The sequence below is a fragment of the Furipterus horrens genome, unplaced genomic scaffold (assembly GCF_987537825.1).
Source record: "Furipterus horrens unplaced genomic scaffold, mFurHor1.1.pri manual_scaffold_8, whole genome shotgun sequence".
Classification (NCBI taxonomy): Eukaryota; Metazoa; Chordata; class Mammalia; order Chiroptera; family Furipteridae; genus Furipterus; species Furipterus horrens.
Genome location: NW_028327178.1, coordinates 43,965,748 through 43,982,801, shown reverse-complemented (window position 1 = coordinate 43,982,801; position 17,054 = coordinate 43,965,748). Strand labels below are relative to the sequence as shown.

The 17,054-nt window shown below is 34.1% G+C and overlaps 1 protein-coding gene across 1 annotated transcript in view; it reads right to left on the bottom strand.

Moving 5' to 3' along the window:
* Positions 1-17,054, bottom strand: part of SMCHD1 (structural maintenance of chromosomes flexible hinge domain containing 1) — a 156,991-nt gene that overhangs the window by 13,186 nt on the left and 126,751 nt on the right. Inside the window, exons 38-45 of the mRNA XM_090285762.1 lie at positions 15,293-15,419; positions 15,003-15,122; positions 13,827-13,912; positions 13,032-13,154; positions 9,691-9,881; positions 7,885-7,994; positions 7,543-7,613; positions 1,255-1,426 (exon numbers count right to left, since the gene is read on the bottom strand). Of these exons, the coding sequence (XP_090141888.1) occupies positions 1,255-1,426; positions 7,543-7,613; positions 7,885-7,994; positions 9,691-9,881; positions 13,032-13,154; positions 13,827-13,912; positions 15,003-15,122; positions 15,293-15,419 (1,000 nt within the window). The remainder of the gene's footprint in view (positions 1-1,254; positions 1,427-7,542; positions 7,614-7,884; positions 7,995-9,690; positions 9,882-13,031; positions 13,155-13,826; positions 13,913-15,002; positions 15,123-15,292; positions 15,420-17,054) is intronic.

The following is a 17,054-nucleotide window of genomic DNA, read 5'->3' as shown; positions in this document are numbered from 1 at the left end:
GACCATCTCTTAAAGGAATATAAACAACCTTCTTCCCACGGTGTTTCCCAGCTACTACTCTGAACATTGCTGGGGGCTGAATAACAGAAAACTGGATACTATCCAAATTCCTCAAAAGTGGAATAAAGAAATAAACTATGGTATATTTACACAATGGAATACAATCCTGTAATGTAAATGAACTACAACTATACACATAGCATTGAATGAACAAAGCCAGATACACAAGAGTATGAACTGCACAATTCCATTCATATAAGGTACAAAAAAGGACACAGCTAATCTATGCTGTTTTAAATTTAACACATTGTGTACCGGGGAATTTAAATGCCCTTCAGAAATGATGAGAATTCTCCCCACCTGTACGCAATGTGTTAAAAAGCTCCTTTGGAGAGGGTGTTGGACAGTGACTAGAAAAGGGCCTGAGAACCCTTCTGTGGGGCTAATAATGTTCTATTTCATAATACAGTGGCAGTGTTCATTTTGTGAAAATTTATAAATTGGTATGCGTCTGAAATGTACATGTTTCTATGTTTATTATACTTTAATAAAAGTTAACAAAATAGTAACAGAATATTAGTCAGCCTTAAAAAGAAAGGGTATTCTGACACATGCTATAACATAGATGCAGCACCTGGAAGACATTATGCTAAGTGAAATAACCCAGTCACAAAAGGACAAATACTGTATGACTCCACTTACATAATGTACCTAAAATACTCAAATTCAGAGAAAAACCCTAGTAGTTGCTGGGGGGGGGGGTGAGGTGGGGGAGGGGCAGGGAATGAGAAGTTGACATTTAACGGGTACAGAGTTTCAGTTTTGCAAAAATGACAATAGTTTTGGAGATTGGTTGTACAACAGTGTAAATGTGCTTAATATCACTCAACTGTACATTTATCATTTTTAAATAAAATAGTTAACAATAATAACAAACTCTTTTTGCTGAAAAAGTATGTATGCAAGCATATTAGAACAACCTCCTGTAAAAGTACAGGTGATCCCTGAGGGCTGGCCACCTGTATATGCACTGCAGAGCACAGATGTAAAAACAATTACACTGGCTGACTAAAATCAAGCTGACATAGCCTGTAGAAGGGAAAGTGGTGGAGGGTGGTCATATGTGGTGAACAAAAACATCATATTCATATTTGTTCCTGGTTAATCTTTCATGTTAGGATAGCAATACACAAGCCTCAAATACAAGATTAAAATCAAATTAGAAACTGTTATGTAAGTACTTATTCAACCTACCTATTTGTTCCCCTAAGACCAGGCAATGTTTTGGTACTGGAGCTCCAAATACCATTCCCCGAAGTTTGTCCATTGGAGGAGCTTTATTCTGAAGGCCCCCAAACTTTCCATTACTTCGAATGCGATCTCCATCTCTGGTGAGCAGTGTAGGACAGTGTGTAATTTTAACAACCTATTTTAAGTAAACATATAATAATTATTGAGTCTATAAAATTTATCTCAATTGTTTGAAATGACATGTTCATGCTAGTATTTTTATGAGTACCATTTAATAGACAGTGATGTGTAAGATAAACTGGGGAAAAACAGAGGCAGGGCAATGAATTAGGATGACTAATTAATTCCCAAATGTTAGCCTAAATTAGACTAATGGGTCGTGCAAGTAAGTTCTTTGGCTTCACCCTTTCCTATACTATTCTTAACTTCCCCCTATTGTGTACCAACCAATTATGCTTCTTAATCCCTGCACCATTTCCCTATTCCTCCCCCTTCCTCCTCCTAGCTGATAACCCTACAAATGATCCCCATACCTATGATTCTGTTCCTATTCTAGTTTGCTTAGTTGGATTTTGTTTGGATTTTTTAGATTCAGTTGTTGACAGTTGTGAGTTTGTCATTTTAGTGTTCATAGTTTTGATCTTCTTTTTCTTAAATAAGGCCCTTTAACGTTCCATATAATAATGGCTTGGTGGTGATGAACTTAATCTTTTAACTTTTCCTTGTCTAGGAAGAACGTCATCTGCCCTTCCATTCTAAATGATAGCTTTGCTGGAGAGAGTAATCTTGGTTGTAGGTCCTTGCTTTTCATCACTTTGAATACTTCTTGTCAGTCCCTTCTTGTCTGCAAAGTTTCTTTTGGGAAATCAGCTGATAGTCTTATAGGCAACCCTTTGTAGGTAACGCTTTCCTTTTCTCTTGCTGTTTTTAAGATTCTCTCTTCGTCTTGAAACTGGCATTTTGATTACGATGTGTCTTGGTGTGGTCCTCCTTGGCTCTAGCTAGTTTGGGATTCTGTGCTTCCTGGACTTTATGTCTATTTCTTTTGCCAAATTTGGGAAGTTTTCCTTCATTATTTTTTCACATAAGCTTTCAATTTCTTGCTATTCCTCTTCTCCTTCTGGCACCCCTATGATTTGGATGTTGGCACGTTTAAAGTTGTCCCAGAGGTTCCTCTCCTCTTTTTTTTCAATTCTTGTTTCCTCATTCCGTACTGGTTGACTGTTGTTTTCTTCCTTATGTTCCAAATCCTTGATTTGTACCCCAGTTTCCTTCCCTTCACCATTGGTTTTGTGTGAATTTTCCTTTGTTTCATTTAGCATAGTCTTCACTTCTTCCCTTATGCGTTTGCCATACTCAAGCATATCTGTCAAGCCTCTGAGTACCTTTATCACCAGTGTTTTGAATTCTGCGTCTGTAAGATTGGCTATCTCCTCATCTGTTAGGTTGGCTATCTCCTCATCGCTTAGTTCTCCCACTGGAACCTTGATCCGCTCCCTCTTATGGGGCATATTTCTCTGTCTCCTCATCTTGACAGGCTCTTGTGTTTGTTTGCCTCTGTGTCTTAGGTAGAGTTGTTGCTCCTGTTACATTGTAAGGGGTGGAGCCTTAGGTATTCATCAATACAGGGTGACCCTTTTCACCACGTTGAGGCACTGTGTGTTGGGGAGGGTTCTGAGAGGGAATAATGCTGCTTGCTCAGCACTTGTCCCTTTTGCAGGCACTTCTCCCATTTCCATATGGGATTGGCGCCCCTCTAGCTGTTGCCCTGGCTGTGTCTGCCAAAGTGGGTGGGTCTGTGGGTGTTCTAGGACCGTGTGGGCCCTTTAAATAAGCAGATTCTGCTGAGACTGGTATTTTTATCCTCCGCCCCAACACCCACTGGTTTACACAGAAGCAATGAGGCTTTATTTTTCCTGGCACAAAAACCATGAGCTGTGCAGTCTGGTCTGATGCTGGGAGCGCTCCCCAGGTGTCCTTCCCTACTTTTTAATCATGTGACTGCGCTTTCTGTTGCCACCACCACACTGTGTCCTCTGCGCCCTGGCTCTGCCCCTCCTACCTTTATGGATGAGCATTTTTCTTTATATCTTTGTTTGTTGGACTTTCAAGCAGCTCAGTTTTCTGGAACTTCTGGTTGTCTCTAGTTTTGAGGTAGCTGTGTTCCTTCTTAGTTGTGGAAGGAGACGCATCGTGTCTGTCTAGGCCTCCATCTTGGCTGGAAGTTCCCTTGAACTTTTTTTTTTTAATCTATTTTATTATTTTTTAATATTTTATTGTTTTTCAATTACAATTGTCCCATTTTCCCCGCATAGGTCTCCCCTGCCCCGCTCTCCCACCTCCACTCCCACAATCCCCACTTTTTTGTCCATGTCCATGGGTCCTTCATACTTGTTCTTTGACAAGACCCTTCCCCTTCTTTCCCCCGCCATCCGCACCCCCACCCCTCAGGTTGCTGTCTGTTCCTTCCTTATTTCCATGTCTCTAATTCTGCTCTACTTGTTTGTTGGTTTTGTTCATTAGTTTCCACTTATATGTGAGATCATACGGTATTTGTCTTTCACTGCCTGGCTTATTTCACTTAGCATAATAGTCTCCAGTTCCATCCATGCTGTTGCAAAAAGTAGAAGTTCCTTCTTTCTTTCTGCTGCACAGAATTCCATCGTGTAAATGTACCACAGTTTTTTGATCCACTCATTCACTGAAGGGCACTTGTGCTGTTTCCAGCACTTGGCTGTTGTAAATAATGCTGCTGTAAACAGTGGGGTGCATATGCCCTTTTGAATTGGTGTTTTGGGATTCTTTGGTTATAATCCCACCAGTGGAATCACTGGGTCAAAAGGCAGTTCCAGTTTGTTTTTTTGAGGAAATTCTATACTGTTTCCCACAGTGGTTACACCAGTCTGCATTCCCTTTTCTCTACATCCTCCCCAGCACTTGTTGTTTGTTGATTTGTTGATGATGGCCATTCTGACCACTGTGAGGTGGTATCTCAATGTGGTTTTAATTTGCATCTCTCTGATGGCTAGTGATGTTTAGCATCCTTTCATATGTCTATGGGCCCTCTGTATGTCTTCCTTGGTGAAGTGTCTGGTTCAGGTTCTTTGCCCATTTTTTAATTGGATTGTTTGTCTTCCCGGTGTGGAGTCACATGAGTCTCTTTATATATATTTGATCAAACCCTTGTCCGAGGCATCACTGGCAAATATGTTTTCCAATACTGTTGTTTCCCTTTTCATTTTGTTGATGTTTTCTTTAGCTGTGCAGTAGCTTTTTAATTTGATGTAGTCGCATTTGTTTATTCTTTCCTTTATACTTCCTTGCCATTGGAGATATAGTAGCAAAAATATTGCTGTGTAGGATATCTGAAATTATGCTGCCTGTTTTCCCCTAGGACTTTTACAGTGCCTGACATATTTAAATCTTTTATCCATCTTGAGTTTATTCTAGTGTGTGGTGTAAGTTGGTGGTCTAGTTCCATTTTTTTGCATGTACCTGTCCAGTTCTCCCAACACCATTTATTGAAGAGGCTATTTTTACTCCATTTTATACCCTGTACCTTGTCAAATATTAATTGACCATAGAGATATTTATTTGTGTCTTCCTTAATTTCTTTCTTTCGTATTCTGTACTTTTCTGAGTACAGGTCTTTTACCTCCTTGGTTAAGTTTACTCCTAGGTACTTTATTATTCTTGTTTCTATAGTAAATGGGACTTTTCCCCTAGTTTCTCTTTCTGATATTTCATTGCTGGTGTACAAAAATTCCTTGATTTCTGAATATTGACTTTGTATCCTGCTACTTTTGCCAGATTCACTTATTAGTTCAAGTAGTTTTTTGATGGAGCCCATAGGGTCTTCTACGTACACTATCCTGCCATCTGTGAACAATGATAGTTTTACTTCCTTCTTTCCAATTTGAATGCCTTTTCTTTCTTTTTTTTTTGTCTGATAGTTGTGGCTAGAAATTCCAATACTACGTTGAATAGAAGTGGTGAACATGGACACCCTTGTCTTGTCCTGAACTTAGGGGGAAATCGTTTAGTTTTTGCCCATTGAGTATGACATTGGCTGCAGGTTTCTCATATATGGTCTTTATTATATTGAGGTATGCTCCCTCTACCTCTACTTTGTTGAGTGTTTTTATCATAAATGGGTGCTGTACTTTATCAAATGCTTTTTTAGCATCTATTGATATGATCATGTGATATTTGTCTTTCAATTTATGTGATATATTATGTTTACTGATTTGTGGATATTGTACTATCCTTGCATCCCTGATATAAATCCCATTTGATCGTGGTATATGATCTTTTTAACGTATTGCTGGATTCGGTTTGTCAATATTTTGTTGAAGATTTTAGCATTTAAGTTCATCAGCAGTATTGGTCTTTAGTTTTCTTTCTTTGTTGTGTCTTTACCTGGTTTTTGAAATATGGCAATAGTGGCCTCATAGAAAGAGTTGGGGAGCCTTCCCTCGTCTTCAGTTTTTTGGAATAGTTTGAGAAGAACAACTTTAAAACAATATTTAACCATTGGAGTTACATACTGCTTCATGCAGAACTTTGGCAGCAAAGAATGAATACATGCTATACCAATTATGAGGAACACATACTGTACCTGCTTTTGTCACATATGTTCTTTTTCTTTTTTTTTTGGAAGCTATGAATCGGCCTCTTTCATCAGTTCTAAAAAGTTTTTATCCATTAGTTATTCTAATATTGCCATGATCCTCTTCTTGGCACTATGATTAGACTTCTTTTATGAAATTTTTCTTATTCTATCCTCCACGAGTCTCAACTTCTTTTTCTTATATTCCTTCTCTCTGAGCTGCAGATTGGATAATTTTTCTTACCTATTTCCCAATGCACTATTCTCTCTTAGGCTGTCAAACCCTGTTCAGTGAATATTTATTATATTTTTTTATTTTTAGAAGCTTTACTTGGTTTTTATGTGGACTTGTTCTTTCCTAATTTTCAACACTTTCATTTCTTGAATTATATAAATGTATTTTTAAAAATTTGCTGATATTCAATACAAAAATTATTTCAGTTCTAAGATAAAGGTGGATTCCTCCAGAGAGATTCTGTGTTTCCTCTGATTAGATATCTTAACGACACTACCAGTTCAGCAACATATGAAACCAAATGTTTACTTTCAGGTTTTTCAGAACATTCCATGTATGAGGAATGCAGATTGCAAACAGACACGAGGGCGAATTTGTTCATACTGAATTTTCTAGGAGAACAATTTAACATTTTTTCTTTTCGTCTACTTAGTTCTGAAGGTTCAAGAGAGGCAATTTTCTTGCAGTCAGTCGCCGGAGGCACTTAAGAGTTGAGATGGGCAGGTATAATTCTTTGTTTATCCTTATACTAAGGTTTAGCCCTTTGGGGATTCCAGTTTATTGGGAAACAGTCTTATATCACTACTTGAAGAAACCCATAGCGATACGAGAACTAATACGTTGTTACTGTTTAAAGCAAGTTTTGAAGTGTTTGTTATGTAGCAATAGAGGACTGAAATATTTATATTGCCAAACTGTGCCTTTAAAGGTGTTATGCGTTGAATGGTGTATCTCTAAATTTGTATGAAGTCTTAATCCCCAGTTCCTCAGGATGTGACCTGTTTTGAAAATAATGTCTTTACAGAAGTAATCGAGTTAAAATGAGGTAATTGGGTCAGGCCCTAATCCAGTAGTAGTGTCCTTATAAGAAGGGGAAACAGCTATGCACAGATGTGAACAGAAGAAGGTGAACCATCTACAGATGAAGGATAGAGGCCTGAAAGACATCCTTCCCTCAGAGTCCTCAGAAAGAAATCAATCCTGCTCATTCCCTGAATATGGATTTCAAGCCTCCAAAACTGAGAGACATTAAATTTTTTTTTTTGAGAGACATTAAATTTTTATTGTTTAAGTTACCCAGTCTGTGGTACTTTGTTACAGTAGCCCTAACAATGAATAAATAAGGGCTACAAAAAATTACATTCCACCAACATTATCTGACAGTATTCTTTTTCCAATACCATCATCAATAATAGATATCAGTTTTGAATCTTAGATGATTCCATGGCCCAAAAATATGTCTCATTTTAACTTGTACGGTGGCCCATTCATATTGTGCCTAATTTTATATTGCTTATTGATATGTGGGATTTAAATTGGTTTTGACAAATTACTTAGTCATTTGAATATGTGTCATAAAATAAAATTATTTTTACATAGGTCTATATTAAATTTTTAAAGTACACAGAATTAGAGCTACAAATTAAAAAAGAATTCAAACACATACCTCTTTTCTATAATGATTGGCAGCATCCAAATTATCCAAAATAATGGTGTCTCCTAATAGCATACCAAATACTAAAAAATTCAATAGATAAAAATTAAAAATTATGACATCTTCTTTGGTTATATTAAAGTATTAACACACTGAACATTTTTCTTACAAAGAATGCTAACATTAGCATTTTATTCAACACTTACCTATAACTGGAAAAAAACAAGAGAATTAAATAGTAATAAAACTGTTACTTATAAACTAAATAAAAACAAATTCCATAACAAGTAACTTATCTCTCTGGTTCACAAATGTAACATCTATATAAAATAAAGTCACCAGAATTTCCTTTACCTGTTTCACAATGTTCTACATTATCTGGAAATGTTAACAAATCTCGGGCAAAGACTGGATCTCCAATGGGTTTAAAATATAATTTTCCATTTCGGTAATGAGGCAGAGGTCTGAATGAAAAGAAAAATTTTGAAGTATTAAACAAAACTCATACAACTTTTTAATTAAAAAATATAAAATAGAAAAAACATGAATATATTACATATTGCTGTAATCATTTAATCAACTCCCCAACCACAAGTAAAACTACTAAATGATTAGTATGCCCTTAGAAATGAAACCAATATACACCATATAAAAATACTTAGTTTTATCTGTCCTACTACCCTCAATTAGTTTGTAAAATCAATATAAACTGTTTAGAAAACCAGCTTCTAAAGCTGGACCTAAGTAAGAACGTCAATGACATTAACTGTGTCATGGGGAGAGGGGCCCTGGAATGGAGGGAAGGGGCAGGCCCAAGACTGAGACAATGTGAGAGGGAGACAGCTCAGAGCCCTAGCTCTCTGTTCTTCCCCCACAGCACACAGAGTGAGCAACTCAAGCCCAGAGGTAAATAATGGGATTCAAGAGATGGAGGCTGGTTGTGTTGCTGGGCCTTTCCTTTCCAAATAGTGTAGCTTTTTCCAGATCTTGAATGCAGAAGTGCTGGGGGATAGGGGGTACTCTAGGAGCTAGTTAATTCAATTACGATTAGAGGTGCAATATCAAGAAAAGAAGAAAACTAGTTGCTAGAGCAAACATTAGCCCTAAATAGCAAATTCATACTTTCCTAAAATCATGGATTCTTCATTTGGTCATGAGAACCCTCCTGGGGGGAGAATTATTCTTACAAAACACAGTAATTATGATCCCATGGGATTTTCTATGTTGTTTAAAATGCATACTGATTAGCAGCAGAGTGACAAACTTTAGAAGCAGGTAGATTTGAGTTCAAATTCCAGGTGTTTCTTTAATTTATTTTTAGATTACAAAATGAGATGTTAGTTTAATAACACAGTGGACTCTTAATGAGCTCTCATTCTCCTTCAAGTTCCTATTCCTATAGAATTGTAGGCCTTTCAAACCTTTGTTTACGAATCAGAAAATTATTGGTCAATACTGTTATACATTTTAATTTTTTTGGTTTGTTACGATTTCATTATAGTCTTTTAAGGGAGATTTTAGAAAATAGTCAAAATCAGAGTACACATAAAGTATTTTAAAATTTAGGTTAACATACCTAATTGACTTGCATGGTTACTATATAAAAACATACTTTGAAAAGCAAATAAAGAAATAATTACTTAAAGGAACCAGGTTTATATAGAAATAAGGATGAAACATCCTAACTGGCTAGTCTTATATTTCACCTTTGCTATTGGCAGTTCCAATAGAGACCCTCTCTATCTAAATGATGTGTTTATTTTCACATTACATAAATAGGACAAAAGACATGCATCTATACCCTTACTCCAAACAAAGTAATCTCTTATTCTGTTAATGGCAACGAAATCTTTCCATCCTTGTTGTTTTCAAAACCAAAAATTTGCTTTTGGTTTGTGTGTGCATGTGCTTTTGTGTTTCAGATATACAAATAACATTTAATCAGCAATTTAAACATGGTCAGCAAGTATAACTGAATATACTGTAATACTCATCTTAATGAAGTATGTACCTTTGTGATGAAGACAAAATAATGTCTATGATTTGAGTCACTTCTCAGTTTGTTTTAGGCTTCTTTTAGAGAAATCATTTTTAAATTCTGTGCTTTGATTTAAAAAAAGATATTTCAGAAAAAGTCATTACTTCTATTTTTTTTCTAACCTTTTCCAATCTGGAAGAGTCTTCCTATAAATAGAATCAAGGGGCAACACCTGCTGACGGCCTTGGGTTTCATCATAGATACGACGTGCAGCATCAGTAGTCAGGGTGACAACACAATCCATATCACTTGCCAGGTGCCAAGAAATAACCATTGCAGCTCTATCATCTTCAATTTGTGCCAGGTGTGCAATCTATAACCCATTTAAAAAATCAAGTATAAACTCGTAAATACAAAAAGCTTTGATATTAAATATTTTAAAAGTCCAAGTCTAAGGAGTAAAAACACTTTTTTGGAACACTCACACGAATTAATAAAAAATTATCAAACTGTAAAAACTTACTGGCCTGAACATTAAACTGTCTATTCTGTTGTTAAATTTTGGAAAAACTGTTCCACAGATTTAAATTCCAATATATTTTACAAATGAGCAAATAAAAATATTTGGAATATTATCAGCTAATTAATTATGTATTTTTCCACATTTAATCTCTCTACTATTGGGAATGTGTTTTAATTAAGTAACCATAAAATATATTTAAATAATATACACATACAATAAATGGAGTTTTAAGATGCAACTAAACATACAGTTACATACCAAACCTTCCTAAGTAGATATTTTACTTCAATCATATAGTATTTCAGAAAACAAATTAACTGCAACAAATAAGAATCATTTCTGCTTACAAGAACACTTTGGAGCTCTAGGCTAAACAGCCACCTTCCTATTTACAAATACTTTAGTCACAGCATTCTTGCTCAAAGTCCAATAGGGTTGAATTTTGTGGCCAATTTTAAACCTCATTCACTGTACTGGTATGGTCATCTACCCTTTTTTCTTACCTGATCTGGTGGCAAAAACCTGCCCTAGCAGAAAGAAAGTTGTCTTCAGTCTTAGAAACATCATAATGTCTACACTTATACTCCAATTCTCTTGAAGTTAGTGGAAAAAATGTAAGAAAACAGATATGCAAAAAAACTAGCATATGTATGTAAAAAATGTTCTAGCAAACTAAAGGATTAGTAGTGGCAAATCAAATTAGGGGTCTTCATTCTATTTTTGACCACAAGTGCTAGGTCAGACAGGTGTCTATTTTTTGACTGTTCACAAGCACCCTAATCTTTTAACTGTGGTAATTAACTCTAAGTGAAGATATGTTTGGAAGCTCCCAGTAGACTCAACTGTACTTTCTCCTTAAGCTTTCAGGTAATACAAAGTATTATTTTTTATTTTTCAAATATCTAATCCTTTCTAAGACATGTACTCACACTTTTTTAAAGCTGTGTAACATATACAATGTTCTGTTCATTTAAGCTTTAACTACTTTTTCAGTTTGAGTCTAGTAGCTATTTTCTTCCTCCCTCCCTCCTTCCTTTCTTCCTCCCTCCCTTTTTCTCTTTTTTTCTCTTTACCCAAAGACATTTTCTCACTGCTTTCAGAGAGAGAGGAAAGGACAGAGAGGGAGAGAGAGAGAAACATCGATGTGAGAGGAGCATTGACTGGTTGCCTCCTGTACACATCCAGACTTGGGACTGTATGCCCTCCTGACTGGGGATCAAACTATAGGTATGTGCCCAGACCAGGAATTGAACCCACAACCTTTCGGTTATGGACAATGCTCCAACCAAGTCACACAGGCCAGGGCTACCCTAGCTATTTTCATGGATGCTAATAATTCTTCCTCAGGGATGAGAGATGAATGGCATTTCAAAAAAGGAATACAGATGGAATTTCAAGATATTTGCAAATAAGAGTGCAACACTAAAATATCCAAGTTAATGGAGGTAGTTGCCAAGTTAAAAATAAATACACTGTAAATCTCTTCTGTTTCCTACTATATTCCACACTTATTTATTCTAGTTTTTGATAAATACACCCCAAGTTTTTTTTAAAGAAATCAAGAGCACAGATTAAGCGTGATTTGAATACATTTTCTCTTGCTAGTTAGGACAGGGTTTGTATAGTTCCGAGAGAACAGAGGAGAAGCTATATAAAATGAAATTTCAAAGGTTTCCCCCTGATTTCAAGATGTGATGAGAAATATCTGAATAGAAGACTTAATTTATTTATATTTTGGTAAGAATCTTACACACTAAGAATTTTATCAAAGGAACTGCTAAATGCGGAATGTTAGTACCTGAAACCAGGCTATTATACATATTAATATGCTCAGAATCGTAGGACTGCTTCTTTCTATAAATTCTATAAATTGGTTCTGAGGAATGACAATTTAAAACATTGTAAATTATAAACTTTTCTAGTTTACAAATTTACATTCTTAATTTTCCAATTATATTTGGGGTTTGGGTAATAATGTAACACAGTTTCAGTAGTAAACACTGCTATACACTTTTAGAGTAACCATTACTCCCTATTTTCAGTTTGCTTGTGATGTGTGAAACCATTTATAAAGAAATTAGCACGGACTTTGGAGTAAGAAAGACTTGTTTATGTCTAAGTTTTGCTTCTTACTAACTATACATAGACAAGTTATTTAAGTTCTTTGAACTTCAATTTCCTCATGTAAGAAGACAAATACTATAAAGAGTTCAGAGTGGTTGTAAAAGAATGATATACAAAGGCAATAAAGGTGAGCAATGAATAGCAGAGACTTTGGAGTCAGTCTGGCTGAGCAAGTTTTAAATCTCTCTGTACTTCAGTTTCAGTTTCTTCAATTTTAAAACAGAGATTAAAGCAAAAAGCTAAGATGTATATTAAATGGAAAAGGTTAACAAGTAAAACACACAAACATATACCATAAACCTTAACACCATTAAAAACTGAAGATATTAGGGACACCTTCTATAAAAAACACTTTCTATAAAATAGAATGTTCAAGACTGAATAAGGTAGAACCAAAAAGGGAATAGAAGAAAAGGAAGAATGGCACTCTTTTGGCAGCAAACATGTATAAAGTTTTTGTTGTTGTTATTGTTTTTTCTTAAGTTCTAGGAGCATCTAAAAATTCACTCTCTAACAGTATTAGACTCAGACAAATTCTGATTTTTCTTTCTCTTCTGTTTTCTCACTGAATTCTCACTGAGTCATAAAGCCATATGATATGAAAGCATCTCTAAGTAGACAACAAGCCTTGAATAAAGGCATGTTAACAATTTCTGCCACAGCCCTCAACAGTAGTAAGAATTATGGGGTTAAGTATGCATTTCAGTTTGAAATTCTGCTAAATCCCTATTATGGTAGTAAGGGCAAGTAAGTTGTTGGAAAAAAATTAAAAAGTACAAAGAAACTAATACTCCTATTATAATGCCATTTTAAAACACATTTTGAACAAAACAAGATGATAAAATGTACTGCCTCTTTAAAGGCTTAAACACAAACCTTTCCCAAAACATTTCCACTGCTTTTGGTATAGTTTGGAAGAGTACATGATCTTCTAGGTTTTTTCTTTAGCTCTTCCTGTTCTAATAGCTTTCTTTTTAAAAGTGCTTCTATGTGTGGCACCTGTAATTATAAAGGAAAATTAATTACAAGACCAATTACTCTTATACAGGCAATCCATAATGAGAGCAAAGAAAAATTGACAATTTGGACAACTCACTAACAAAGTTACTAAGCAGGTATTATTTTCAATCTCTTGTTAAGAAATACACAACATATAACAGAACTTCTCTTTGAAACGGAGTTATATACAGGGTGTGGCTAAAGTAGGTGTACAGTTGAGAGTATGCAGAACATACTTTTCTTATATAATTATTTATTATTGTCTTATTTGCTATATGAACAACTGCACACCTACTTTTGCCCCACCCTGTATCTGAAAGAATGAATGTAAGTTAAAAATATTCCATTGTCTTTTATTACTTTATCTCATTTCCTTTGTCACTGCTGATATTGATTATAAATGATACAGTCTTTTCAATGCAGTTCTCCATTGGTGTGTTATTAATTTCACTTACTGTTGTCATTACATTAGAAATATAAATTGCAATTTCTTTGAGAAGAGCACTCTATCATTTTGTTAGCCTCTTTTAATGTCTAGTAAGTGACCAGACTACAATCTTAGTACCCAAAAACAATAGTGCCCTTGACATTTCTAATAGAATATAAAGGTAAAAAAAATTATAGACTAGAATTAATTTTGAAAAATCGCTCACAAATAGTTGGAACCTGTACCTGTTGTGTTGTAGGGATGTCAATATTATGTGTTTTTAGTTCATTTCGCAACTGGGCCTCTTTTAATTTTGCTCCTTCAACTTGGCCTAAAATTAAAAAATAAAAAATAAACAAACAAAAACCTAATAAACCCCTGCATCAATGTGTGATAACCCACAAAATATAGTTTTTAAAAATAGTTTCAGTATATTTCGTTGTTTTCCTTTTAATGATTGACCTAAAATGAAAAATAGTGATTATTTTAGAAATTCAAAATAAAACTATAAGATTTTAAGAAACAAAATTACGTAATGTGGTTAAGAGAGATATTATATCATACAAAAACTTTAAGTAATCTTGGCTAAATTATTTAATCTTAATCCACATAACCATACATAACAGCATAAGGTTATTCTGAGAAACAAATAAGACTTTATAAAAATAATTTTTAGTAGTATAAATGATGTACTGTCTCATTACTCTACTTAGTTCCTGTTATCTTCTAAATATCCTTGAGACTGAATACATAATACGAAAATGAGTATACTTTGACGCAGACAGTACATATTTGTTGGTTATGGGTCAAAATTTTAGATATGTAATTAACATAAAGCCAAAAACCATAGCCAAAAAATTTGAGAAATGGAAAGAGATGACAGCACAACTCAGAAAATGCCTTGCCTTGACAGTATACAAACATTAAAAATTGCAGCAAATATTCCATGTGTTGATTAAAAAATAAGTTGCATATTTTTATATTAGTGTGCGCTACCCTACTACACCTACATAGTGTGATATACTAAAATATTTTAAGTAAAACACACAGTTCCAGTATACAAAATAAAAATCATGTTACAAATCCCCCAGGGATACTGTCATCTAATATCTCTGCCAGAAGCTGGAGCTAGATATAAACATTATTATGTCAAAGTCTTAAATTTCCATAATTTCTAATTATTAAAAAAATCTCACAATTTTTTTTAGGGAAAGAGGACATAAATTCATTTGAAATGAAGAAATACTTAATCTTAAGTAAATCGAATGAAGAATACTGTAAAATATAATTACTATCTTTTTGCCATGTTCTGTAGTTCACTTGTAGTCTAGGAAAACAGACAGGGTTTGTGCCTCACAGTCTCCTGCTTCATTCTTCCCCAAAGCATATTTTTTATTACCTTTGAATACAAAATGACTTACATTTCATTTCATCAATAAGCTGTCTGCTGGTTTCAAATACACCTCTATACATTTCAATAGATCGAGATAATTTATCCTTTTGTTTCGCAAATGCTAGCAGTTGCTGCTGCTTCTTAACATCTAAAAAAACATTCATATAATTCATTTCAATTTTTAAATTTTGACTTTTCCAATATATATTATTACATGTCTAGATAACTAATAAAAACAATAGCAATGGAAATCAAATCAAGATTACCTAAAGTATCACAAACATATAAGAGTAATCCTCTATTTTCCTAGGAACTTACCATCAGAAAACATAAATGGTAGAATATATGATTCTAATGTTCTTGATAAAGCTGGTAGCTGAGGCTCAAATATAATAAAATATTCAGTGCTATCTTTTCCAGGACTATTTTCTGCCAGCACTAGACTCTGAATAAAGAAAAAAACAGTAAAAAAAAAAAAAAAAAAAAAGTTAAAAAGGTATTTGTAAATGTAAAAATGTTATTAACTTTCATTGTGTTATTTCCAAGTAAGTGGTAAATTTTAACAATGACTGACCCTTAAGATTCATTAAACATTCTACCTTTCTTTTAGACTAGCAATAACAATGGCTATTTACATCTTGACCTGCAAAATCTTCTTGATTCCAACTTGTAAGTTGAACAGTGTGAAACAGTTGATGGTGTGAAATTATAAAAACAACCACAAAGAAATGCCCAAAGCCCAGTGCTGAGTTTAAGTTATAGCTGTTACCAGGGAAGTAGACCCACAAATCCCAGGTGACCAAATAAGAAGTCCTGAAAAGCTCTAAAGATCTGGTTTTTGAAAAAACTGTATTTTCTTCATTAATGCACACACACACACACACACACAAACTTTTGATATACTTTAGTTAAAAACCATAACATAAAACTAGTAAATAATGCAAACATAAATATTTAATTCCTAAATTATTTTTCCAGTCTTACAGTAAACAGATGCTAGCTACTTCTTTTAGACTATAAGAATACAATTCAGAGAACTAGAACTTAAAAATTTTAAATCAACAGAGCCCACTGTAGAACAATCCACAAAATAACAAAATTACAAATTATAGCTAACAATTCTTTCTTACAATAGTAGAATACAAGCCCACCATTAAACTGATCCCTAATCCCACTTAGTTTCTGAAAGATATTTTCAGTGTGTTTACATGAATATAAATACATATAAAAATAAAATGCTGCTTGCATTTAAAAAAATAGCATACACTTTATACTTTAGTAATTTGGTTTCAGCATGTGATTTGTTGATCAATTCCAGTGAATGTCTAGATACCAATTTTTAAATTTTATGCATAGTATATATATACTACACTATGATGATCTATCACTGGATGATGAACATTTAGTTTGCTTAAACAATTTTTAGCTATTATGTCTAACATCGCAAAGAAAATATCTTTTAATACTTTGTGTGTTCTCTAGAATAGATAACAAGAAATATGACTCATTAAAACAGTTTAATAGGTAGTTATCAACTTATCCTCTCACATTTAGTGTTTAAAAATATCTAGCTCCTCTGATGCCGGCCAACACTTAATAACAATCAAGTATTTTTTTCTAAGAAGATGGATTAAAAATAACTAGTCATTATGGCTTTAACTAGCATATTTCTCTGATTGGTACTGAAGTCATGCTTGTTTATTGGTCATTTATACTTTCTTTTCCACTATTTGTCTGCTAATATTCTTGGGTCATTTTTTTCCTTTGATTTGCAGGAAGTTATTTTAGGAGTTTTAAAAAATATGCTTAATATATTAATCCTGTATTATATACAGAAATATTGTTATACATACATTATATATAGAATATTTCTACCCAATTTATCAGCTAAAAATTTTTATTATACAGTCATGTAATGAATCTCTATATAACATCATTCAGTGTCAACAATTATAAACACATCACCACTGTTTTTTCTTATTTTTTTACTTTTATTTTTGATCTATTACAGTGGTCCCAATTTTTCCCCATTGCTCTCCACTGCCCCCACCCCCCCATCCCGCTCCTAGTCAATCCCCAC